Source organism: Triticum aestivum, chromosome 7B, assembly GCF_018294505.1.
Source record: "Triticum aestivum cultivar Chinese Spring chromosome 7B, IWGSC CS RefSeq v2.1, whole genome shotgun sequence".
Classification (NCBI taxonomy): Eukaryota; Viridiplantae; Streptophyta; class Magnoliopsida; order Poales; family Poaceae; genus Triticum; species Triticum aestivum.
The window spans coordinates 551951145-551975675 of NC_057813.1; the positions used below are offsets into that span (position 1 = coordinate 551951145).

At 44.8% G+C, this 24531-nt stretch overlaps 1 protein-coding gene and 3 long non-coding RNA genes across 8 annotated transcripts; 2 read left to right on the top strand and 2 right to left on the bottom strand.

The window, feature by feature from the left end:
* The first annotated feature begins 1545 nt into the window (after positions 1–1545).
* LOC123162612 (uncharacterized) lies at positions 1546–4774 on the top strand. 3 transcript variants are annotated; one of them, XR_006481364.1, is made up of 4 exons: positions 1546–2178; positions 2592–3024; positions 3111–3804; positions 4215–4774. It is a non-coding gene; the product is annotated as an uncharacterized lncRNA (long non-coding RNA). The 3 variants fall into 3 exon arrangements; XR_006481365.1 differs by having other exon boundaries at positions 3111–3214; positions 3319–4774; XR_006481363.1 differs by having other exon boundaries at positions 3111–4774.
* A 1428-nt stretch (positions 4775–6202) lies between these two features.
* On the bottom strand, positions 6203–8409 carry LOC123156470 (uncharacterized). Of its 2 annotated transcripts, XR_006478157.1 has the most exons (4): positions 8050–8409; positions 7825–7977; positions 7638–7732; positions 6203–6599 (listed from the first exon to the last, which is right to left on the bottom strand). It is a non-coding gene; the product is annotated as an uncharacterized lncRNA (long non-coding RNA). The 2 variants fall into 2 exon arrangements; XR_006478156.1 differs by having other exon boundaries at positions 6203–7732.
* A 2427-nt stretch (positions 8410–10836) lies between these two features.
* On the top strand, positions 10837–12529 carry LOC123156471 (uncharacterized). The gene is made up of 3 exons (XM_044574601.1): positions 10837–11076; positions 11749–11879; positions 12154–12529. The coding sequence occupies exons 1-3, from the start codon at positions 10930–10932 to the stop codon at positions 12284–12286; spliced, it is 411 nt and encodes a 136-aa protein (XP_044430536.1). The 5' UTR covers positions 10837–10929; the 3' UTR covers positions 12287–12529.
* Positions 12530–16912: 4383 nt separating this feature from the next.
* LOC123156472 (uncharacterized) lies at positions 16913–19136 on the bottom strand. Of its 2 annotated transcripts, none has more exons than XR_006478159.1 (4): positions 18494–19136; positions 18049–18228; positions 17865–17947; positions 16913–17754 (listed from the first exon to the last, which is right to left on the bottom strand). It is a non-coding gene; the product is annotated as an uncharacterized lncRNA (long non-coding RNA). The 2 variants fall into 2 exon arrangements; XR_006478158.1 differs by having other exon boundaries at positions 18049–18231.
* Positions 19137–24531: the final 5395 nt, after the last annotated feature.

Genomic DNA, 24531 nt, shown 5'->3' on the forward strand with positions numbered 1-24531 from the left:
AATTAAATTTCTGTCAATTTGTGTTTCCAGTCTCTTCTTGCCTGCATGAATTAGTCCTTGTTCACTCTACTTATTGTTCTCTCTCTACAGAGCAGTGAAAAAGAAACTGAAGGAATGGATGGATGATTTTCAGTTATTGTTTTCAACTAGAAATGTCTAAATTGACATGTATGTGATGATTTTCCTCTTATGTCTGTGAATAAATGTTCCCTCTAATCTTTTCTTTAGATACACACAAAAAGTTTAAACCAGTCCTTATTTCTGTTTAGTACTAGGGCTATTTGATTTGATATGCCCTCATAGAGCAGCAGCAGGGAGAAACCACTCTGCTTTGCCATGTCTATGAGCCATCCAGGCTAGAACCCATATGAATTCTGAACATCTAGCAGGGTGCAAGTTACTTCGCTGATGCTTATATGTTCTAAAAAGTAAAGAAAGATACTACTGAACTATGTTTTTGCAAATTGTCCTCTGGACTTTGAGTAACTTTGCACAAATATTTATTAGCCATTATGGTAGATTATTGATAGTATGCTATCAGCCTGATATCTCCGAAGATAAAATAATATAATGTGTGTGATAAGGTGTTGTTACCCACTGATGCAGGTATTGAGAGAATCAATCCGGCAGGAGTACCGGGAAGTTGTTGAAAGAAGGGTATTCACTGTAACTGGTATTCACTGTATTTTTTTTCTATGGTCAAATTTGTGCTTTTTTCTTTCTATTGTTTATCTTTCCTACGGTGTGCCTCCTTTGTAACTTTGGAACCTGCAGATGTTGAGATACAGGAGCGGCGTGATGCTGTAAGAAATCTAGAGAGGAAGCTTCTGGAGTTGCAGCAGGTTATACTGTTTTCATGCACAAGCTCTTATGCAATTTATTTTATACTAGTTGACACTTGACACCCACCATGCATGCATATGTGAATAGAAGGGATTTCCTTTCCTGGGTTTTAGCTTGTAGATATTCCTGGATACGGCAGTGTTGGTTGAGGCTCAAGGAGACATGATTACCCACATTGAGACACATGTAAGATGACAAATGTTCAGGGTAGTATTTTTCTTTTAATATGTTCAGGGTAGTGTTAGTACGCAACCAAGTAAAAAACACAATTCCCGTGTGATCAGCTAATATTTTTGGTACATTAGCATGTATTCCTTTTTCTCAAGCCATTAATTTTAGCTTGGATAAGTGGCGTTTTGTTGTTTTACTGACTGAATTTGCAAAGCCCGACATGGCTCGTGCATATTAATTCATCATTGTCTCTGGCTATCCTACAGTTCAATGCAGATCGTCGATTACATTTCCAAGCAGCTTGCCTATATTGGTAATTGTTTATTAAAATGGCTTATGTATTCTGCCGGAGTAGTCACTAGCCATATTAATTTCAAAAGAACAATTTCTAATTTAGTATTGTGCTTGTCTATATTGTTCTAAAAAGAAGATTCCAAACAAAACCAAGTCATAGTTTGTGTTTATATACATTGGATAATGGATGGTTTTGATCACTAAATTTAGTTCCTCTTTTAGTGGATGTGAGAAAATGATTGGTTTTTGACCCAAAAAAAAAACATGCGTCTTATCCAGACGCTCCCGCTTCCTTTCCAGCCGCGGCGGAGCGGACGAAGTTGAGGGGCGGCATGGCGGAGAAGGAGAAGTTGACGGGCGGCGGCCTTGTCGCCGGACGGCTACAGCCACGGCGGAGTAGAAGGCGGACGCTGTGGGCGCGTGCTCGGGTAAGGGAGGCCATCGTTACTGCGCTTGATGGATGACAAAAGAGGGGACATTTTCTGGTGGGTACGCCGACCGAGAGCACGCGCCGTCGCCAATCCTCTCGGTCCTCCTCAGTCGTATCCTTCTCAAGCTCCGACAGGCTGCTCCCGTGTCGTGATTTGGATGGACAATTGGAGGCCGTGTCCTTGTCCAACACCCAGCAATGGAGTGTCCAACCCGGATTTGAGTTGCTTGCTATAAGAAAGAAGGAGGGGTCCTTGGCCAGAATATCCATCAGGTTGTGTCCTTGGACCATAAGCTCCATCAAAGCCGTCCAAATTGCAATTTCCGATGAAACATCCAATGTCGCTGCCGAGTTCGCCGGAGGAAGAAGCGCCGAGTTCGCCGGAGGAACAAGAACATCCATCCAACCGTCCAATGTCGCCTGCCTCGGCTAGACCAGATGTATGTATCCCCTTGATATTCACTGGATGGAATCCCCTGGCTCTGTCTGCGATTCTGTTCTTTCTTTAGTTATGAAATAGCTTTGCAGTTTTATGTGGTGAAAGTTTTAGAGGCCTTTGATAGCTTTCGAAAGGTACTAAGTTTGTGCAATCCGGAATAATGATGGTGAATATATCACCAAATAACAGTTCTATTGTTTCAACTTTTCAGTCCAAGTAGATTTGTGTTTTGCAAGAATTAATGGAAGAAGTTAGATTTCAGAATTCAGTTAATGGAAGAAGTTAGAGTTTCTGTTAATATGACTTTAGTTTAGCCTGACTGAAACAAGGGACAATACTTAATTTTGTACTGTAAGTATATACGTACTTTGTTGTTTGCTCAAATCTACATCTTAATACTGCCCTATTTTTCAGGGATTCATATTTTCTGGCTGGAATCAACAAGCTCACATAATCTTCAGTCTTCCACAATTATGTTTTGCTTCATGTTCTATGATAAGGTTGTAATCTGCTGGTGTGGTGCTGCCCTGCTTTGATTTGGAGATTAATCTGGGATCTAATTTTGACCGAACAAAGCTGGTTTGTTGGCTACCGGCTGGTGTCACCTGATGGTACTGTGCTACGGAGAGAGATGTTTTTCCAGCAATAGAAGTCGCCAGTTAGTTAAGTTGAGGATTTGTGCGTCCTCTTCTTCAGGACTGTAGCTTGTGGTTTCAGTCGGATAGTTAAAGCTGCATTTTCAGTCGGACACATGTTTGTTGTTTTGCCTGCTTTTTTCTCGACTGTGCACTCTCGCCGTTCGTCGTCGTACAATGCTGAAGTTGTTCATGCGGTGGAGTGGATGAAAGTGAGTACCTGACTAGCACTTTGGTTGTCCCTATTTGGTGATAAAAAGCTTTGACTGAATATTGAATCGATAACGTTTCTTTTCAGCAATCCTTCTGCTATTGCCATTGCTTTTGTTCATCAAGATATCTGTCCATGCATATCTTCCTGATGAACAGACATAAAACCTTGGATGCCCATAAATATGTTAGGTAATAACCTGCGTTTACTGAACATATATGTACTTACATTTTTTTTTACTTTTATATGCTTCAACTCCAGCTAACAATCTGCTGATAAGAAGCGGTCCCAACAGATTTTATGCATTCAAAAAGAATTCTAACTTCATCAAACGAATTAGAGGACCAACCGTAGGTTTCATGGACGTGTGAATCAGCAGGCAAGTCTCATTGTGTTTCTATATATGTGCCAAAGAAGAACTATACAATACAAAGCAAACCAATATACTTTGCATCTCTATATGACAGTCATAGATCAGGTAGGTAAGTACAAAGCTACTAATTTTCATGTAGCTATATCAGTTTTGTTATGTTTTCCTCATGTTTCCTTAAGACAATAGAAGCATCCTACTTTTGAGTGTATATGTTAGTTTATGAGTTGATCCAGTGTCGAATACAATTCAATTGAACATGTTCTGCCACTTTTAGGTAAACATTCACGTGCATAAGCAGTTTGATACCATGTGAAGGAAATGACTGTTTTTTTAAGAAATGCATCTGGTATGTTTGGTGAAGTTGCATTCAACAAAGAAGATATGTTTAATTGTGGGGAAATTTCGCAGGTAATATCTATCCATGGATATTCTCAGTCTCTTGCTTGGAGAACCTTTTTTCCCCACCCCATTGGTTGCTTGTAAACATCAATCTCAAATTGTAGTCATATTATCAGAATACTAGAACAGGAAAAAGGGGTGTACAGTACTTTAAAAAGCTGGTGTTACTTGAGAACTTAATGATGCCTTTGTTCGATGCAAATAATTTCATTTTTAAGAAAAGGCTGGGACATCTATTGTTGTTTGTATCTTAGTGTTACAATGTAAATCATTTGTGGTAGCAAACATGCTAAACCAGGGCGCAAGTGTGTGATTCATGTTGTATTGTACATAAATCAGTTTTTTATAGTCCACAGAACTAACTACATGCTTCATTTGGTTTTGTGTTCTTTTTTTTTTGCTTTTTTTCTTTTTCACAGAGCTGAATGCGAGTTTCAATATGAGACATCTCGAGTCTGAAGTGCAAACCGTGCAACCTCTTCTTGGACTATGAAAATATGAGCCATTAGGCTTCCTTCCAATCAGTTGGTGCCTCAAGAAGGCTCAAATAGGATGGAAGACTGATTTGAGCTTCGGTTTTGTTGGCAAATCGAGTGGAGGAGGGACGGAGGAGAAACCAAGTCATGGAGAAAAAAAATGAGCCTAGACCCCATGGCCTTGAGTTGTGTGCATGTGTGGTGCCACAAATTGGCGCCCATTAGGCGGCGATTAGACACTAAGTGGTCATGCGAGGACATGTGAGGGACCCATCCTATCCGAGTGGAACAAATCTATGATACAAGTTCTCCCTCAGTGGAACAAGTCCGTGACATTTGATGTGCAATTGCGAGAGGTGGTATGATGAACGATGTATAGAACAAGTATAGGGTATAGCTCAGTGGCTTGTGTTATTATTTTTTCGTTGCAACGCATGGGGCATTTTTCCTAGTAGAGTACTTATGTCTTGTAAAATTTGTTCGTTTGTCATCGCCATGAAAGATTTTCCCTCCACCTTTGACCATCTACAGCCTTCGCACATGTACTGTTGTTTCATTTTTTTAAATAAAAATATTTTCATTGCCGTCTGGGGTATACGAGGGTGACAAAGACATAGTCTAGCTGACGGCAAAGATGCTTTTCTTTTCCGTCCGGGGTACACGAGTACGATGGCAAAGCCGTAGTTTGGCTGACAGCATCTTTGCCGTCTGCCCGATGAAAAGTTGACTCTTTGCCGATTTAGCTTTGCCAACAACGTTGCAAATACTCGGATCGCTTTTCTTTCTTCCGCTTGAAGAAAGAAAAGGTGACCTTGCCGCCAGGAGTTTCCCACGCCGCCGCCCTCCGGCGGCTCCCCTCCGCCGCCGGCCTCGGTCGTCGGTGGTGAGGGGGTCGCCGGATCCACGCATGTGGATCGTTTTTTACTCTAGTAGTTTAGATTTTTTGGTTGTTCATCGTCTTTGCTTCGGCGGCGGAGATGGTGGCGCTGAATAAAGTTTCTTCAGATCCCACTCCGACGAGGCGATCGGTCCTATGGTTGGGGATGGATTTAGAAATCAGTCTGTTCAAGCAAGGATGATGTGGCGGCGGCGACATCCTTGTGGTGGACCTGTGTCCTCGGGCTCCGCCGTTGCGATGGCGTTTGCTCCAGCGCCGGCGTGGAGCTTGGGAGGTAGTCCAGGAGCGGATGAAAATTGTGGTCTGCATCGACGGCATCTGCAAGATGGTGGATCGTGTGCTGAGTTTGTGGTTTGTGGATGGCAGATGTGGTTTTCTCCTCCGGCGTCTTAGTCGTGTGGGGGTGCCAGATTAGAGTTCGATGGCGTGTCCGGGGTGTTGCCCCTGTCTGATTCGTTCAACGGTAATGGTTTCGCTTTTGGTGAGCCACCTTGGAGGTCCGCAAAGCTGCATATCAGCGATGGAGCCGCTTTGAGCTCAGGTGTGAAGGTGATTCGTCATTTTTTTCCTTTGGTGGCTGCTATGGTGGTTCCAGAGGCTAGTGACGGGCGTTGGTATCAAGTTCAGAGGTTTCTTCTGTCTTGATTGTAACTAGATCTTTGTTGGCGCGCGTTGCCGCGCCCGTCTATGTTTACAATAGGAGGATAGGATTTTCAAATATATACATGAAAAAAAATGAAGTTGTAATGGATAGCAAGGAAGAACTTTTTTCCCTAGGTCTAATAATCTTAGAGTTGAACATGAAAGCACACATTGTTGCACATGAACGTTCACATTTTAGTACTTCAATACATTTTAGGGTTTTGATAATAATTGTAGATTGTATAGATCTACATGTACATATCAAGAAAGTGTCTCCTAAGCAAGAAATTGATAGCTCTTATAAGGGCAGTGAAGGAAATTGTTGCAAATATGTTAGGGTCACTTGAATATGTAAAATATTGGAATGTTGATATAAAATAGCATGGCGGGCATTTTAACCAAGCTACAAGGAAAAAACATGGACAAGAATGAACATGAAGTCGCACATAATAAAATTTCTATTGCCCGAGAAGAGCACAACGGTTCAATGCACTTGAAATATAAAGAAATATTCATCAGAAATGGTCAGGAAGGTGTTCATGGTACAATTGTATTGTTACCATATGGTATTGCTTACGAAGAAAGTCTAATACATTCATTTTGCATACCAAAGGAATAAGAAGATAGAAACCTAGATAAAGAGTACTACAAAAATTATACGGAAAATCAAAGGCCTTTGAAGTGTAAAAATGATTATAAGCAAGAAATTAGGAATATTCAACAAAATTATTTGGGCAGTCTGTTTTTATTTCCATGCCTCATGGAGAGTTATGCCATCTGACACATTCCTACCAGAGAACATGTATAAAGATCAGTAAGTGAACATACTATCGAAACCGAACTTGCACTTAAATGACAAAGAGAGACAAGGCTTTGTATTATACATAGCAGAAGGAACATTAATTAACACATCTATTTAATTTATTTTTTACATTTTTCTATATCAAACTGCATCTATATACCCTTCAACTTTGTTTCAATAAAGTGCAATTTTTACTCCATCAACAATTACTTTGTATACTTTCAACCGTTCATATATTAATCATCATATTTCTCAAGATCATCAGATACCACACTACTGTTATTGTACACCACATCAAGATGGCATAGCGTAATGAACCATATTGTTATTTTAATTGAATATAAAGTGAGGAATACAAGCATCCATATTGTGCGAATTACAAGGTCACTAACCTTTTGATTTTATCCAGAATTGATTCAACTTACTGGAAACCAAGAAGGAATAGAACAGTGGCACCAACATTACGTTTTTCTATATAGAACCAATTCAACGTACTCGGGCTAACCATAGTATAACTAACTGATCCATTCATCCAATCTTTTTCCACACGAAGACACAGTAATAATGTGTGCCATCCAAGAAGGAATTGGACAGCATTTATCCCACAAAACATGGCCATGGGTACTGACAGTTAGTAGATGCAAAAATATTATCAACAGTTGTACATTCTTTTTAGTTACTGAAATGGGAAAAACATGTGGCGCACTATAACTATGATTTGTCTCATACATCAACAACAGAAACATTCGATACAAGAGATTAACATCATCGTTATAGATCGATTGGACTTTGAATTGTGAAAATATTTGATTGAAGAGGACTGAAACAACAGCCAAGTTGAAGCTCCAAGCAGACAAACCTAGGGCTCTTTTTATCCACTGTTCCATTTCATACAGTACTAACAGTAGATACTCCAAATATTTATATCCTTCTGGGAAGGAATTATCAGTTGGACAGAGGACGTAAAATACATCTGATTTATTGCCGCATCCCGCCAAGCTGAATTAAGGAAGAAAGAACTCACCATTTCTGCGATTGTTTGTGCGGGCATGTTCACATTGCGAGTCCCTCCTTGTACCTATGCACAACACAAGCTTATCATTCCCCAACCACACTTCCCTGAGAAAAAAAATACAAGACATCAGATGTTATGGTGCAGGCATCCCTGACGCAAAAGAAGCCTGGATTCCCTCATAGACGATCGAGCATACCCCGATCCATCCGCATCGCGCTTCCTCCGTATCCTGCTCGAGTGGGCTGGATTCGCCCAAACCGCACGCGCGTCGGCTGGACCGATCGCCCGCATCGAGCACGGCTGGATCCCCCCTGTCACTGATCCACGTTCTACGCACAACCCATCTCCTCTGTCCAGCGTGCACAACGATGTTAGGGCATAGTCCACTGGTGGTTTAGGTCGTACAGGCGGCAGGGCGCACCTACGCGCGGCGATGGGTCGATCGCGCCGCAGAGGAAGACATCCCGTCGGAGTGGCGCGGAGAAGGGAAGGACGAGCGGATCATTGACCTGGCGGTGGCGGACAGCATCCTGGCTGGCTTGGTGGATGCCTTCTCTCTCGCAGCGATCCCATCTCTCTCATTGCCCGATGGCCTTCACCTTCTCTCGTATCGCGCGATTTGTTTCTATCGAGGGGCGATCGATCGACCTTTCTCGCTGAGAGACCAACAAGGACGGAAAGAAAATGAGGCAAAGGGAAATCTCGGGTGGATAGGGCTTGCCTGGTACAAGCTGCCAGATCAAGAGAAAGGACGGAAGGGAGATGTCGTGACACCTCAGATACGGGGATATCATCGTAGCGGCTACCGGTGTAGACGCCGCCGGAGAGGTAGCGTCGCTTGCTTCGCCTTCCCTAAAAGGCCGAGGTTGGCCCAGTTAACCATAGAACGCCAATTTTGTTACGGGAGTGGCGGCCCATTCCCATTCGCGTAAACTGTTGCGCTGAGAGGTTAATCCAACGGCCAAAAACTGATACGACCATAGATCCGACGACCAAAAACATTGATGGCCTTAGAGGGCTGGAAGAGATCGCGCGATTTGTTTCTATCGAGGGGCGATCGATCGACCTTTCTCGCCGAGAGACCAACAAGGACGGAAAGCAAATGAGGCGAAGGGAAATCTCGGGTGGATAGGGCTTGCCTGGTACAAGCTACCAGATCAAGAGAAAGGACGGAAGGGAGATGTCGTGACACCTCGGATACGGGGATATCATTGCAGCGCTACCGGTGTAGACGCCGCCGGAGAGGCAGCGTCGCTTGCTTCGCCTTCCCTAAAATGCCGAGGTTGGCCCAGTTAACCATAGAACGCCAATTTTGTTACGGGAGCGGCGGCCCATTCCCATTCGCGTAAACTGTTGCGCTGAGAGGTTAATCCAACGGCCAAAAACTGATACGACCATAGATCCGACGACCAAAAACATTGATGGCCTTAGAGGGTTGGAAGAGATCGCGCGATTTGTTTCTATCGAGGGGCGATCGATCGACCTTTCTCGCTGAGAGACCAACAAGGACGGAAAGCAAATGAGGCGAAGAGAAATCTCGGGTGGATAGGGCTTGCCTGGTACAAGCTGCCAGATCAAGAGAAAGGACGGAAGGGAGATGTCGTGACACCTCGGATACGGGGCTATCATCGCAGCGGCTACCGGTGTAGACGCCGCCGGAGAGGTAGCGTAGCTTGCTTCGCCTTCCCTAAAAGGCCGAGGTTGGCCCAGTTAACCATAGAACGCCAATTTTGTTACGGGAGCGGCGGCCCATTCCCATTCGCGTAAACTGTTGCGCTGAGAGGTTAATCCAACGGCCAAAAACTGATACGACCATAGATCCGACGACCAAAAACATTGATGGCCTTAGAGGGCTCGAAGAGTGCTCAGTTGTAATGTCTTTAAATTTTACTTCGTGGTTGTTGCTCCTTTGTGCAAAGACTAGTGATTTGCTGTCTTTTCAATTTTGCCAGTTCGGTTTGTACGTGCCTTGTACTATGATCCTTATGATATAAAGAGACACGTATTACCATGCAAAAAAGAAACAACGTTGCAAATTGCCTGATTCCCATAGTGCCCACCTGGGCCGGCCCACGGAGTAGGGCCCTCCTATACTACGCTCTACGTGCTGGTTGAAGACGCAGGGCGCCTGTTGGGCCGGCCCATGTGCGGATGACCTGTTTTTAAGTTTCATTATTCATTTTTATTTTTTATTTTTGGTTTTTATTTTTTCGCCCTTAAATAATTTGGTACTTCCAAAAATTTCCAAAATTTTAAAAAGAGAATTTTAAATACAATATTCAATAAATCATAAAATGTTTCTGGTTTAAGAAAATGTTTGTAATTTTTTTAAAAAGTGTCTGCATATTCAGAAAATGTTCTTAACTTTGAAAATAAATGTTTGGAAAATAAAAAAATATTCATGAATTTTTTTTAAAAAATTGAGTATTAAAAATATAAATAAAATTGAACAAAATGTTCATCAAAATATTATCGGCAACACATGGATGCAGCAGAATGTTTTCATGGTCTTTGGATATTATGATTTATTTCTCCCTATGCAACACATGGACTCTTTTGCTAGTATTACTTGCGGTGAATCCTGGAAATAATTTTTTTTAACACAGTGCAAATGCAAGCGTTCATATATACATGCATACACTCACCCCTATGAACGCACACACCCACATCCTACTCCTATGAACACGTTCGAGAGACTGAGCCGGCATATCATTTTGAGATTTACGAAGCCACCGTAGTCGCCTCATCGTCGATGGGAACATCTCCTCCCACTGAAAGCGCATCATCAGAAATTCTAAAATAAATTCAAAAATAATGCGAGCACCATGACTTGAACCCTCATGTGCTGAGGATATCATTATCTCTCTAACCATCCAACCATAGGTAGGTTCGCATCATAAAAACAATATTGCTCTGAAATTGGACTTGGATTGAAAGATTATATTATACTAGTAGGGAGAAGTGTATGTACTACACGGTTAGCATGTGTAGTTTTTTTTTTGAGAATTTTAGCGTGTGTACTGTGTTTAGAGAAAAAAAAAATGGGGATCGAATTGGGCCAGCGCTACAAGTTATGTTGGTGGCGGAACCGGACCTACTTACTTACCGAGGAATACCGCTAAAAAACAAAACTTACCGAGGAGTTGGAGAGCGACCTGGTCCGTCCGCTCCTGTTTTTTTTTTTAGGGAGGTCCGCCCGCTCCTGTTTTTTTTTATATAATGTGAGGCTCCCCGTCTCTGAAGCGAAATCAGACCACCCAAACAAACCCTAGATCCACGACGCCTTGCTCTGACAGACCTGATGGCGCTTCGCTCTGCCCTCAGGAAGATGCCTGCCCTCGGTAGGTCGCTCGGGATGGCCCCCCGTACGGGCCTCGTGCACGCGCTCTCGCTCTCGCTCTCGCCGCCGGCGTGTTCTCGCCTGATGTCCCATGTCCCACAGCCACAGGTGAGCTATCAGCTTGGATGTTCTACAAGTTAGATCTGATAGCCGGCGGTTCGGTTTTGCTGTTTCTTTCTCTAGTTTCCTCTAATTTACAACTTATTAGACAATTCAATCACCCCCACCGCGATTTTGCTAGTTTCACAAATATCTGATTCCCGCCGGTCGATTTTGCTCTCTATTAAGTTACATTGTGAGTAATTTTTTTACTACTTTTTAGACAAATCGCCCACCACAAGTTAGATCAGACCCCGCCCGTGTGATTTTGCTTTTTTTTCCCGTCTAGTTTCATCTAATTTACAGCTTTTTAGACAAACCAACTACCTGAAGTTAGATCTGATCCCAGACGATGCGATTTTGCTCTTTTCCCCTCAGTATCATCGAGTGTCAAAAAGGTTCTTATATTATGAGACGAAGGGAGTAATTTTTAACTTTTTAGAGAAATCAATAACCAGTATATATGAGAGGATGTTTGGATGTTGAAAGGTTTTTGTAAGGATATATTCTATTATTACAAAAGTCAATAAGGATTACTTATTTAGATTTGACCGTAGACCAAAATTTAAAATTTATTGGGTCTTTCTCAACTCTTGAGGCATGCATGATTATTTACTTTATTGCAGCTTCCTGATGAAATTCTAGCTTTTTTTAACCTGTACACATGCACTTAAACATTAGGAAGAAGAGCTGTTTTATTCTGATGAAGCGCGCGCCAAACGGCGCGAGGAATTCAATCGCACTGAAGCAAGTTTTGAGCAGAGCATGAAGGATATACAGAAAGATTTGGATTTTTTGAAAGAACTTCACAGGTAAATGACCAGAATTTATTATTATAATAATTACGCTTGATACTGTTTGTGAACACTCTGGGTCTCAAAACCTTTGTGTGTGCAGAATGTGTTGCTCTGTATTTTCAGACAAGGAAGCTGTATTTTCAGACAAGGAAGTTGTTATACAAATAACGCTTGCATGCTTATTGACCAGATTATAAACTTTGTGTACACTATGTTTTATGTGCACGTAAACAGAACATGTACGTAATACATAACTTTTTCTCTAACATAATCACCCTTCTATGCGCAGTCGTGAATGGCCTGATCCTGAAGAAAATTTCCGCAAGGAGCTTCGCAAATTTGAGAAGAAATGTGATATTGCTCTTCTTGTACTCGTGCCTACAACTGCTGTGCTCTTTATGAGTATACCATATTACCTTTAGCGGGTTATAAGAAACACACTATCTTAGTTTTAGCTATCCTGGTTGTAGTGATCGAGGCTTTAGGCATTATTAAGTACGTAGCTATGTATTATCCTGGTTTGACTCGTGTAATCTGAATGCACCTACTTACACTAAACAGTGGATGCTACTCGTCGAATTCCCATGGCTGTATACTCGTTCTCTCCTTGTTGGATCTGACATATGACGTGAAATACATACGTCACTCTTCTTTTTTTTGAATTATATATAAGGGGTTGCTCCCCAATTTCATTTACTGAAATTGAAAGGCAAACAAACTTCCCAATTATTACAGACAAAGAAAGCCAAAACTGGACATCAAAGGTAAAAGACCCGAGATTCTTTTAACTAGAAACTAGTAGAGCTGTCGACATCGTTTTCAGCAGCTCATTCAAGAAGTCTTTATACAGCATTTCCCGCCTGTCATCCGGCATTCCTCAACACCATTGGCACCCTGTCTAGTTGCCTGCATAAGGCCTAGGCCCGCGCGGGAAGGGAACAGGCTGTTTGATTGACTGATTTTACTGTTGAGCCTGCATAGCGCGAAACTTAAAACATCTTTGGACCTGGCTCACTAGAAGATCGGCGGTTTCTCGCGAGCTGGCCCTTGCACTAGTGGAGATGGGAGGGATGCGAGTGATTACACCTCCAGTAAGCTTCTCTCTAATCTCCTCTCTTCCTTGTTCCTCTGATCTACACAACGGTGCTTCGGTTTAAGGTAATCTCTACACGAAAAAGATGCACCTCGATGCTACGGTTCCATTCAGGCGATCGGTTCGTAGTTTCGTCGGTCGTAAGTTCTTAATCTCGTGTTCTCGTTTGGAGCTATTTTGGACGAATCTTGTCCGATTCGTCGCGCACGATCGATCATTTGAAATTTCCTTTGACCAGTAGCCTAATCTCGCAGTTCCTCACAACATTCGTGTTGTAAGTTTTTGATTTCGACGATCGTAGTTTCATCTCTCTTTGAACAGCAGTCTACTGCACTGACGCCGCCATGTCTAGCTCCTCTGCCCTCTGCTCAAAGCCCTCCTATTCATCCCTCTCGACGCCGAAGCCCTTCCCCTTGATCTCCTTGCCCGCGTGCTACTACACTAGAGTAGTTTCCCGCGTCGCTCATCTCGGCCTACTCTCTGTCGTACTCCTACTGCATTGACGCTGCTATGTCGCGCACACTGCTTTCTTGTGTCCTCTGCCTCCGCGCACACTGCAGCTCGCCGCGCTGCCGACGGGGTCGATCATCTTCGCCTCCTCTCTCTCGCCCTACTACACTGGAGTCGTTTCCAGCGTTGATCATCTCGGCCTCCTCTCTCGTCCACTGCACTGACGATACGATGGCGCGAGCACTGCATTCTCCTCCTATGTCCACTGTCTTTGCGCGAGCACCTCAACTAGTTCGCCAACGGTGTTGCTCGCCGTGCCGCCGACGAGGTCACTCATCCACGACTCCATGCTCATCATGTCGGACACGGCGCCACGGCCACTATCCACCGCAGTCACCATGGTCCGGCTCACACTGCATTTCTTCTCCCCCTTCCTCTGCTAGCTCTTAACCCTATGTGCTAAGTGCAAGTTCTAGCTCTTAATCATACCCCATGCGGGCAACCAAACAGCGTGTAGTTGCATGCACTGAGACGATGCAGGCAACCAAACAACGTGCCAAAGTTGATCTCCTAATGCAAGAAGTTCATATGCAGGCAACCAAACAACTCGCAGATGTCGCATATGAGGCTGTTTTTCTAGACTCAGACTGAGTGGAGAAGGGTATGCAATGCAGGTACTGTAGCACACGGCAACCAAACACGCCCCTACTGAATATGTCCGCCGCCATTGGAGCAGTAACCTCGCCCCTTTGACTTGCACCCCTCGTAAGTCTCGTATCTATGGCAATTTCCAAAATTCCAACCAATGAGCTGATTGTGTCATGCTTTACGGATCATAGGTAAATATTAGTGTTCTTAAACATCAACCAAAGGAAAACTTTGATTTTCAAAGGGACTCTAACAAACCATAACTTTTTTTCTTTTGAACTGGCCAGCAATTGCTGGTTTTCATTAGCTTAGCATAAGAAAGCGACAAAGGTGTTTGATCAAGTGATTGGTGAAATGGAGAGAACACAGAGGAAACAGAGGAAAACAACGCCGGGCTGATAGCTCACAGCACCTGCCCAAAAGGGTGCTCTAAACATGCCGCTCTCGCGATCCTCCATTGCTCCATGTCGGAGCGGCAGGATCTCATGATGTTGACCATGCTTTGGTGTCTTTCCTTTGAATACGGAGTCGTTCCTCTCCATCTAGATTCGTCAGCTGATAAGTGCGATCATGGATTTGGTGCCTTTCCAGGCTGCCGAGGCGGCGGCGTCGATGATCATCTTGACCTTGGCAGTGGTTGTTGGTCCCTCGATCCATATGTCCGGGTGCAGGGTCAGGGTTTGCAGATGGACAAACCTAATCCTGCCCGTCGTGACGGGGAGGCTGAGCTAACTGATTGGGAAGCTAGTCTTCCGCCCGCCAAAATTCAACAGGACGTCACCGAGGTCCACGTCGTCGCAGCACATGGGGATCGCAGAAGATTTTGGTTGGCTGACGCGCAACCCGGTGGCCTCCCCGAAGAGCTTGAGGACCTTCATCAGTGTGTCGATCTCCGCCCGGTCAGGGTTTGCAAAGATAATGGTGTCGTCAACGTACAGGCTGACCCGTAGCCTTTTTGCACTGCCAGGGATTGGCTGCAGGGTTTCCGTCCGCGTCGCCTGTTCTAGCAGCCGGTGTAGTGGGTCGATCGCGATGATGAAGAGGAGGGGCAAGAGGGGATCCCCCTATCGCAGCCCGCATCGGTGGAAGATGGTCTCGCTGGGGGTTCCATTCAGCAGACAGGCCGGCGTAGATGTTGACAGAAGGGCATCGATCCAATTTCTCCAGCGTGTGCTGAAACCTAGCCGCTGCAAAAGCTCGAGCAAGTATTCCCAGGAGAGACTATCGTAAGCCTTGGCGATGTCCAGTTTGAGCAGGAGCGCCGGGTTTTCCTGCGGTGCAGGGCTTTGACTTTGTTCTGTACGTACATGAAACTGTCTTGGATGCATTTGTTCTTCTGGAAGGCAGTCTGAGCCGGCGAGATGATCTGATTAATTACCGTGGCGAGGTGCATGGGGAGCACCTTGGCGATCAGCTTTGCAACGGAGTGGATGAACGCAGACAGTGGTGGCCCCTTCCTTTTTGGGCAGCAGAACGATCATCGCCAGGTTCAGGTCGCTGAAATTCCCCCTGGCGAGCCTGTAGAAAGTGATTGAAGACGGCCATGACGTCGGTCTTGATTGTGCCCTAGCAGACCCGGAAGAACTTACCCGAGAAGCCATCGGGGCCCGGCGCCTTCTCCACCAGCGACGCCACGATCGCCTCCCACACCTGAGCTTCTGAGAACGGGTTGTCAAGCCCCTCGTTCTGTAGTCGCGGCAGCTCAATGGCATTCCAGTTGAGCATTTATCCTCGCGCGCGCACCGTGCCCAGCAACTCTGTGAAGTGATGGTGCACCACCGTTGATCTTTGCCTGAAAGAATGCGGTCCTTGCATCCCCAGCGTGAAGCCATGTTATCCTGGATGCCTGGCTTTTGTGCGCTCACTCGATTGCTGCCAGCCCGACGATCCGTTGCTTCAGCATTTGCGCAGCTCGAATTCCCTGGGCGTGAGCTTCCTCTTCTCCTGAGCAATATCCAGCCACAGGATCACCTCCGACGCCAAATGGGATTGGAGTTTTGCATCACTGAACAGGTCTTGGCCCAGATCTTCACATTGGCAGCAGTCCTCTGCATCTTGAACTGCTTTAAGCATCTTATACATGGATTTAATAGAAAACTCTCCTGACTCAGTGAGCTTCCATCTACATCTATCCCTATCCTATCCTCACTTAACTGTATATCCTTACAAAGTAATTACAATTTATTCCAACTATCGAGCAAGGCACCTCTAAGATTCCTTCTAAACTTAATGCTATCCCATCCAGAGTTAAAAACGATTGCTACTACGATATTGCAGCTAGTACTCACATGGTAAAGTCTAGGGAATCTGTCACACAGAGGTTTATTCCCGATCCATTGATCCTCCAAAATCTAGTATTAAGGCCATTCCCAACATTTTTTCTACAGAATTTATAAAACAAATCCCTACAGCTTAGTAGACCATGCATAAATTGCGATTGTCCAGGTTTAGTATTCACACAAGTAAGCAATTCTTTATTACTCCCTCCATTCACTTTTGTCAGACGTTTTAGACATTTAAGACAGCACCTAAAACAATTCAATTCCAGCTGTGTTAAACGACTTACAAAAGTAAACAGGGGGAGTACAGTATTTCTTCTTAATGACATCCTGCCACGTTCCTTCACTGTTTTCAGGCTTCCAAATCCATTTACTTACAAGACAAATGTTCATAACTTGCAAATCAGTAACTCCTAAACCCCCTTGATCCACTGGCTGACACACATGATTCTTAGCCGCAGGGAGTATGAAATGCTGGGAGACACGTGGGGAGCCAGACAATAATGGAGCTAAATTCCGGAAGAACAAGCACTTTAGGCAGCAAACTTAACAAAATCATCTAGTCAGACACAGAAACAAAATCTCACAATATTTTGGGTGCCAAATTGTGATCCAAGCTTACAGATTGTTGTGAGGTAACCCACTCAAGCTTACAGCACGAACATAATGTCACGGTAGAACTTTTGTTCTGAGAGTTATAATAATCGAACCACCCAAACTTCCATCAACCTCACGTACCATGTCCTCAGAATGACAAAAACGGCAACAACTTTTTCTGTAATGCCTTCTTTGAGCTGTTAACATCAGGGTTTCAGGGCAGTATCTTCATACTGTCAAAAGTGACATTAGTAAAAAAAAAAACGCCGATTTCACTCGATATAGCATTCATTTGCATGAATTCTGAAACTGGCCCAGTTTTGAAAGTGTTTCTGAATTCAATGCATGGAAGGGCCAAAATAACCAAAACTCTAGGCAGGGTAGAATGCACAGATATATTACAAAAATGTCTAGTGGTTGCTAAGAGATACTCCCTCTATGTCAAAATATAAGACCTTTTTTGACAACAAAAAAACGTCTCAATGCTCGTTGCCAAATGAGATGAAATTGCTCCTGGTTGAATATTCAAACAAAGGGGGCATGTTACAGACGACACACGCCATTCCTTTATACTCCCTCTGTCCAAAAATACTTGTCGGAGAAATGAATGTATCTAGACATATTTTAGTTTTAGATATATTCATTTTTATCCATTTTTCTGACAAGTATTTTCGGACGGAGGGAGTACTATTCTGGAAAATATAAACAAGCAAAGTATGTGTTCACCAGTTACTCTATAGCTACAAATGTGGACGTATTTCTTTCGGCCCCTCCCTCTCAGCCACCATCTACACCATTTCTCCATCGCTACCCCTATCCTCACCTGCATAATAAAGGATATAAAAATACTTCTGAATATGTGCATTTTGTTATTTGGATAAAGGCCAGAAAATGTGTACAGTGTACATGCCAACAGCAGGTTAACCTACATACCTTAGAGATTTGTTTTGAAAACAAATCTACTACAGACCTGTCCCTCTCCAGATAGAAGTAAATTCAAAGGCAATATATCTGCTCTGTAATGACATGTCACATGAAAAAAAGTTAGGTTAGAAAATAAGTAACAACATTACGGTACAGGATTCCTGAATCTTTATCTTTATCTTTACCTCTTTACCTAATAATAAAGAGAATTGGGTTTATGTCGTACGTCGGCGGCGTTTTTACAGAAAAGTCCCTTTGTTTGTTGGTAATTAACCCGCAGTCACGTGCATAAGTGAAAATAACGGTTCGTCGGGGAAAAAAAGGAGTCACCCGCATCCACCCGCACCCGCTCGCATCGCCCTCCTCTCCCTCCCTGCTGCAGCAGTCAGAGTTTGTGCTAAAATTTCAGATTCGAATTAATAGTCCCACCCCGCAACTTTACATCAAATCCTAGCAACTTATATACTTTCCAAATTGCAAGAATCAACAAGCCAACGAAAGAAGTGTGAGATACAATCAATCAAAGAGGAACGGCGCATGAATCCAACAAAAAACAGTGGTCGCGGCGGCGAATTTGACATTCCTTCTAATAATCCTCATGGAAACAGAGTTGAGAGAATACAGAAAAACATTGATACCATTGGCAGCCGCAGTGCACACGGCACCACCACAACGCATCCCGCCAGGCAGCTGCCGAGGACGACACACAGCAGGCGCTGCGCCAGACCGCCTCCCGCGCCTCCACACAGGCCTGCCGATCTGGCGAGCAACCGAGCCAGCCCCGCATCCCCTGTCGCCCAGCCACCCACCGGAGAGCTCCACCACCACGGCACGGGGATGCCGCCGCCGCCGCCGTCACAGGCCGGGCCGCGGCTGGACGACGAGGCGTTGGCCTTCTCGGGGTCAACGCGAGCAGACGAAGCGGCGCGAGATCATCGGCCGGACCTAGGGCATGCGCAGGTGGCGGAGGCTATGGACGTCCGAATCGAGCCGAAGCCGACGCAGGGATCAGATACTGGGCTGGCGGCCAGATCGGGCGACGCAGCTCCAAACCGCCATCCATGGCGTCCTCTCGTGGTTCCTCACCGACAGGGGGGTTGCTGCCCTGGCCCCCGCCAGCCACCACGGCTGCGCACAGTGGGAAGGCTAGGCCAAGCTGTTCGTGGGCTAGATCGGGGTGGATGAAGAAGAGGAGGTGGAATGGCTGATGTGTGTTGTGTGTTGTGTGTGGATAAGGAAGAGGCACGCAGTGAGCGGTGGTGGGCGGCAGTGGGTGTTGTTGCTGCCGCACCGAGCGGAAGCTACTGGATGCTATTTCTATTGTTTGATTGATGTTACTGGCATAATTTATTCATGTCTACCACATCATATGAATATATTATCAGACATATTGATTTAAAGTAAGTGAAATATTGAAAAGAGATACTACTATTTCTTAGAGCATACGCCTCATACGCCCGGGCGGGCCTCCCGGTCACGATTTTTTAACCCAGACAGGCCCCTCAAACGCTCGGGCTCACCGGCACACACCATATCTAACTTAAATATGGGGCGGATATGGGAGCGCCCCGGCATGCCCGCCATATCGGACCCGGTCCACGCTGGCCCACCCGATCCCACATAAAATCCTTCACACCGCTCGTCGGACCAAACCCTAGCCACTTCCCTCCCCTCCGCCACCCAAGCTCGTCTCTGGCTCCTTCCGGTCGTCTTCGGCATGGTGGGCAATGGATCCAAGTCCTTCACCTCGAGATCCCTCGACTCCGATCTCATCCCGCGCGGCCCCGAGCAGGAGATGGACGTCCGGCTTGCGCTCCGCCATGCTCGGGAGGAGGCCCGTGGACGGCTGTGCTCGGATTCCATCCGTCGGGAATCCATTGCGTCCGCTCAAATGGGGCATGGCGCTGCCTCGCCGGAGGTCATGCGGTCCGTCTGGCGTTCGAACGCGCTGGCGCACAAGTAACCCCTTCGATGGCGCACCATCATCCCACAAGGCCATGGCACGACGTGCACGCCATGCAAGGCACCAAGCGTGGGAGGCGGCGGCAGCCCTTGCGGCAATGAACGTCGACGAGGCGGAGTCACATTCTCCGACGCCCCGTATGGCCCATTAGTCCGGGCACCGCAACCGCATTGTGGTGGACGTCGGCGGCTCGTCCCGGACGGATCCATCATCGATCTGGCGTCCACCGACAATGTTCGGGTTCCGGTCTCCGACGAGGAAGAGTAGGGCATGGGAGACGGCGGGGCCTCGAGTCCCGTGAGCCAACTAGCTTGTGTCCCATGCCCTACACTACCTTGCCGGCGACCGGCCCAACACTCTAAGGAGCGCAACCGACCGGCGGACATGGCCATGGCAGAGCCGGGCGAGAGGGGAGCAGAACCGAACGAGCTCCACGTAGATTAGTTTTCACGTTGCATGTAATAATGTGGATTTGAGGTTTCTAATTTGAGATATCGGGATGTGGAAACCATTTTTTGAGGGGTGACCGGTCGCTGGCGTTTGAGGGGTCGGATTTGCCAAGTCCGGGTGTAGATGCTCTTAAGGGAGAAAAATATTGGGGCTCACCATTACTTCCTGACCAGCAAGATATTCCTCAACTCTGGATGTCATCGATGTCTTGGTGAAATAGGGAGTAGAGAGGAAGGGACGAAGTGTATATAGAGTGTGGACAACGGTGCATCTTGCTCGCGTCATGTTTTGCCCTGACGACAGCTGGGAGGGGGATCTGTAGCTCTACGTACCCTAATCTTGATCCCATCGAGGCCCGATGAAAATGTCCAGAGTAGTGGTCATGTTGGCGTGGAGGGTGTGCTCCTATTACTGGATGCAATGTGTCAACAAAAGAGCACCAAGCATTATAAACTCTTTACTTTCCGGCAATCATATTTTTTATTACACATAATCCAATTTGTTTTGAGCAATTTGAAGGAATATGTTTTATTAGCAGATACGAAAATTACAAGCTTTTGGAATACAATGGATCTTCATAAAGTGGATTCTTACGAGTCTTACCACCAATTTAATTGGAAAATCATCATTATTTATCATGACATGTAAACTCTCGAATACCAAACAAACTCTCAGATTTATTTATACCTGTTGCAACGCACGAAACAGTCAATATAGCTTAAAAACGTTCACAGTTTCAAACTATTTTTGTTTCAAGAAAAATATGTTCACACTATCTCAAAAAACTTAAAAACTACCCAAAAAATCATACGATTTTACTAAAAAACCATTTAGAAATGTATACTTAAAAATTCCCAAATAAACATTTACAAATGTAAACAAAAGAACATTATTTACAAAAAAACTGTAAAAATATTTTTTCAGAAATGTTCAAATATCTATAAAAACATTAACTCTTTAAAAATTGTTCTAATTTTATGAAAGGATTAAATTTTATTTAAAAGAAAGGAAATTTTCACATTTAACCATACGATCGATGTTTATTAAAATAAAAAATAAAAAGTGGAGCACAATGACAAATGTAGCACGTAGTGCCTCTTTTTAAGCCCGGTGCAACGCACGGGCATTTGTACTAGTATATCTAAAACCATAACCACCGCCAAGAAGCACGACACATTTTACTAACTCCTCTCATCTGAAGTAATAGTCAGCTCCTACAATTAAATATCACCATTGATGTAGGTCAGAACAATCCAGAAGAATACCTAAAATAAAGAATGTGGTATTTTCTTTCCTTGATAACCCAAAGGCAGATAATAGAAGGCAAACTAAGAAGGTTTCAAATTTGTAACATTAAATTCAGTATTTATGTTAATACCAAGAATTATTCATGTGAAGCAATAAGTCAGGTCGCAATGAGTGAATCTGGTGGAAGAAGATTAAATATTTTGAAACCAAAGAGACACATGCAGAAGAACACAAAGGATCTAAGAAAACAAGTTACCATTTCCATCACCCACACAACTAATATGAAAAAAATAATCTCATGGAGAACTTCCTAAACCTTTCCAGGAATGTTGACCAGCTGTGCTCGGCTACCAGTTGCAATCTATATTTGTTTCGCCATGTGCCTTTTCTTTAAAACATCTGGTTGGGTAACTTCAACAGTATGAGCATCAATTATACTTCTTGCCCTGCCCCTTCAATCATCCTCACACCAAGATTAGCAAGGATTCTCTTGTGCAATACATTTAATCTAATATTTTTCTTGAGTCTGCAGGATAAAGAATAATGACATTGGGTCATAGGCATCATCTATACGTGTGCCAAATATTAACGACGAATGTTCTCAACCAGGGTTATGGCTCTTGGCCTCATTTTCAAGCGACTTTTCCCAATAGAAGTTAATGTCCCCATTGATTTTCCACCGGAAATTCTTCAAATGCTGCACTCATAACACGACCAATAAAAATAAGCATGCTAAAGCATTGCTTCGAAGGGTAGTTGTGCGAATGCGCGTGCACACACACACCCCGATGTGAAAGGGATTAACCGCGGTTCAGGAAAAAGAAATACAATAATTGAATAGCTTAACAATGGAGGTTGTGCAACAAGTGGCGGTGTTACATGTTGTTTATGATGTCAAGTGTCATCACAAAAATTTGGCTTAGCTTCACTAATACAGTAGTGCTTTTTTAAAAATTTCCCCGAGGGGTGGGGGGTGGGGGCTCCCCCACCTGAATACACCAGTGTTTAACTATCCACCGTGTGCAACAATAGTCAGTCATTCTAGTACACCGAGAAAAGATCACTGTTTCTGTAACACGATGATATTCAGAGGACCCAATCATCGGCTCTTCCAACAGAACTTTGATAGAAAATTGTTTTGCTTGCCTAAGGCGGTAATAAGACCACTCACATCAAATTCTCCCAGAAAGATGCCCCATGGATCCGTATCTTCTTAGGGACGCATCCATCGTATCACACACCTAAGGCAGTAGGCAGATTACAGTGAGCACACATATTCAGAATGTCAAAAGACCTCCAAGACGAGATATGCTGACGTTCAATTATCCAGAACCGGCAATGGTTACCTCCCGCCGTGTCCTTCCATCCAATCCGAGCTGACATGGTGGAAAGGGAGCTCACGGATCGCAACCTGAACGAAATTGTCTCAGAACCAACCAAATCACGTGAATAAACCCAACACATAACATGATTAAACATAGCAGTTACATACAACATTTGTGGTAAGTTACAGCCATCAATTTTATCTTGCTCTAGATCACAATAAGCAAACTTTGAGTTCTGATGTGATGATGACTAGACATCTGTCGCTCCCATCCCTGCCTCCCCGCAGCATAGCTTCAACCTCCCATCCATCTCCGATGCGATGACGCTCTTATTGCATGCTCTACGCCCTCGCCGTAATGATGGGTCTTCTTCTATCTATCTCTCTTCCATGGCCGATGCAAGGGACGGGACGAGATGCAATCCCTCCTAGATACACAAGGGTCATGGCAGCGGATGACGAAGTGGCGACTTTTCTAGGAGGGAGGCTCGATCGGGAGCGAGGAGGTTGGGGGCACAGGGGCGTGGGTCATGTGTGCGTGAATAAGGCAGCAATTTGTATGTAATGAACAATAAAGGCAAAGCCAATGAAGAAGCAGCAGTTAAAAATATGTCCAATATGTGCACTTTCTGCTTGAGAGTTGACCCGTCTTTCCACCACTACGGAGGACATATGCTGCATGATGATGTCTAGGAAGGTACATGTATGTTTTGTTCATATATATGTATGTTTCCTTGGGCCGGTGGGCCTGAATTTCCTTGGGCCAGACCTCTGACTGCGTTGAAGGCAAAGCTGGAGCGTAGCCCTGCTGCCCAGAGCTCCACTGCCTTGAAGTTGAAGGCAAAGCTGGAGCGTAGAACCATAAACCTCGTGTGTGCTTTAACTACGTGCTTTGTTTGCTGTAAGCATTCTGGTTCAGATAGGGCCTGATGCATCGTTAAATGAATCAGCCGCTGATCATGTGTTGTATTAGGTGCAGGGTTTGAGATTGCCAGGTAAGAGGCATTCAGCTCGGCGTCAGAGAAGGTGCTTGAGCAGAGTTTGAGATGTTCTGAAATTCTTGGGCGCTGCCTGCTGATGGATGGCGACTGCAGATATGCTGAAGTATAGACAGGATGTTCGCATAAGAGAAGATGTCGCCGGCAAAGCACAAACTGTAGTAGTATAGGTTTGTGTTTAGCAAACAAGTCATGGGTATGAAAACACCACAGCAAGAAAAAGAAAAAAATGTGGACATATAACTGCTAATGTGTTAAGAGGGTCTGAATTTGATGTCTGACAGCAATAGCACAGAATAGATGCACATTTGTTGGATGGTTTCCACACAAACTTGAAGCCCAAGCAGAATCGAAATCGGCTGTAAATGTCACATACTACTTACTACATTCAGCACACTATCATACTAAACCACACAATATTTCCTGCACCCCAACACATCACTTGGACTCTCTCTTGATTATCTCAGACTCCCAAAGCGCGAGCTCCGCCTCCCTTGCAAGGACATCCTTGTGCCTCTGCTCCTCAAGAAACGCATTTGCGTCCGCCGTTGCCTTCTTCTGCTGGATGCACCGGACCAAGCAATCCTCCAGATCTTTGCCCAATTTGTCCAGCTTTGCGGTGACAAGGTTACAGGCGGCCAATTGGCAATCAGCCTCCCAGCGGTCCTTAGCGACCTGCGCTAGTCCGAGCCC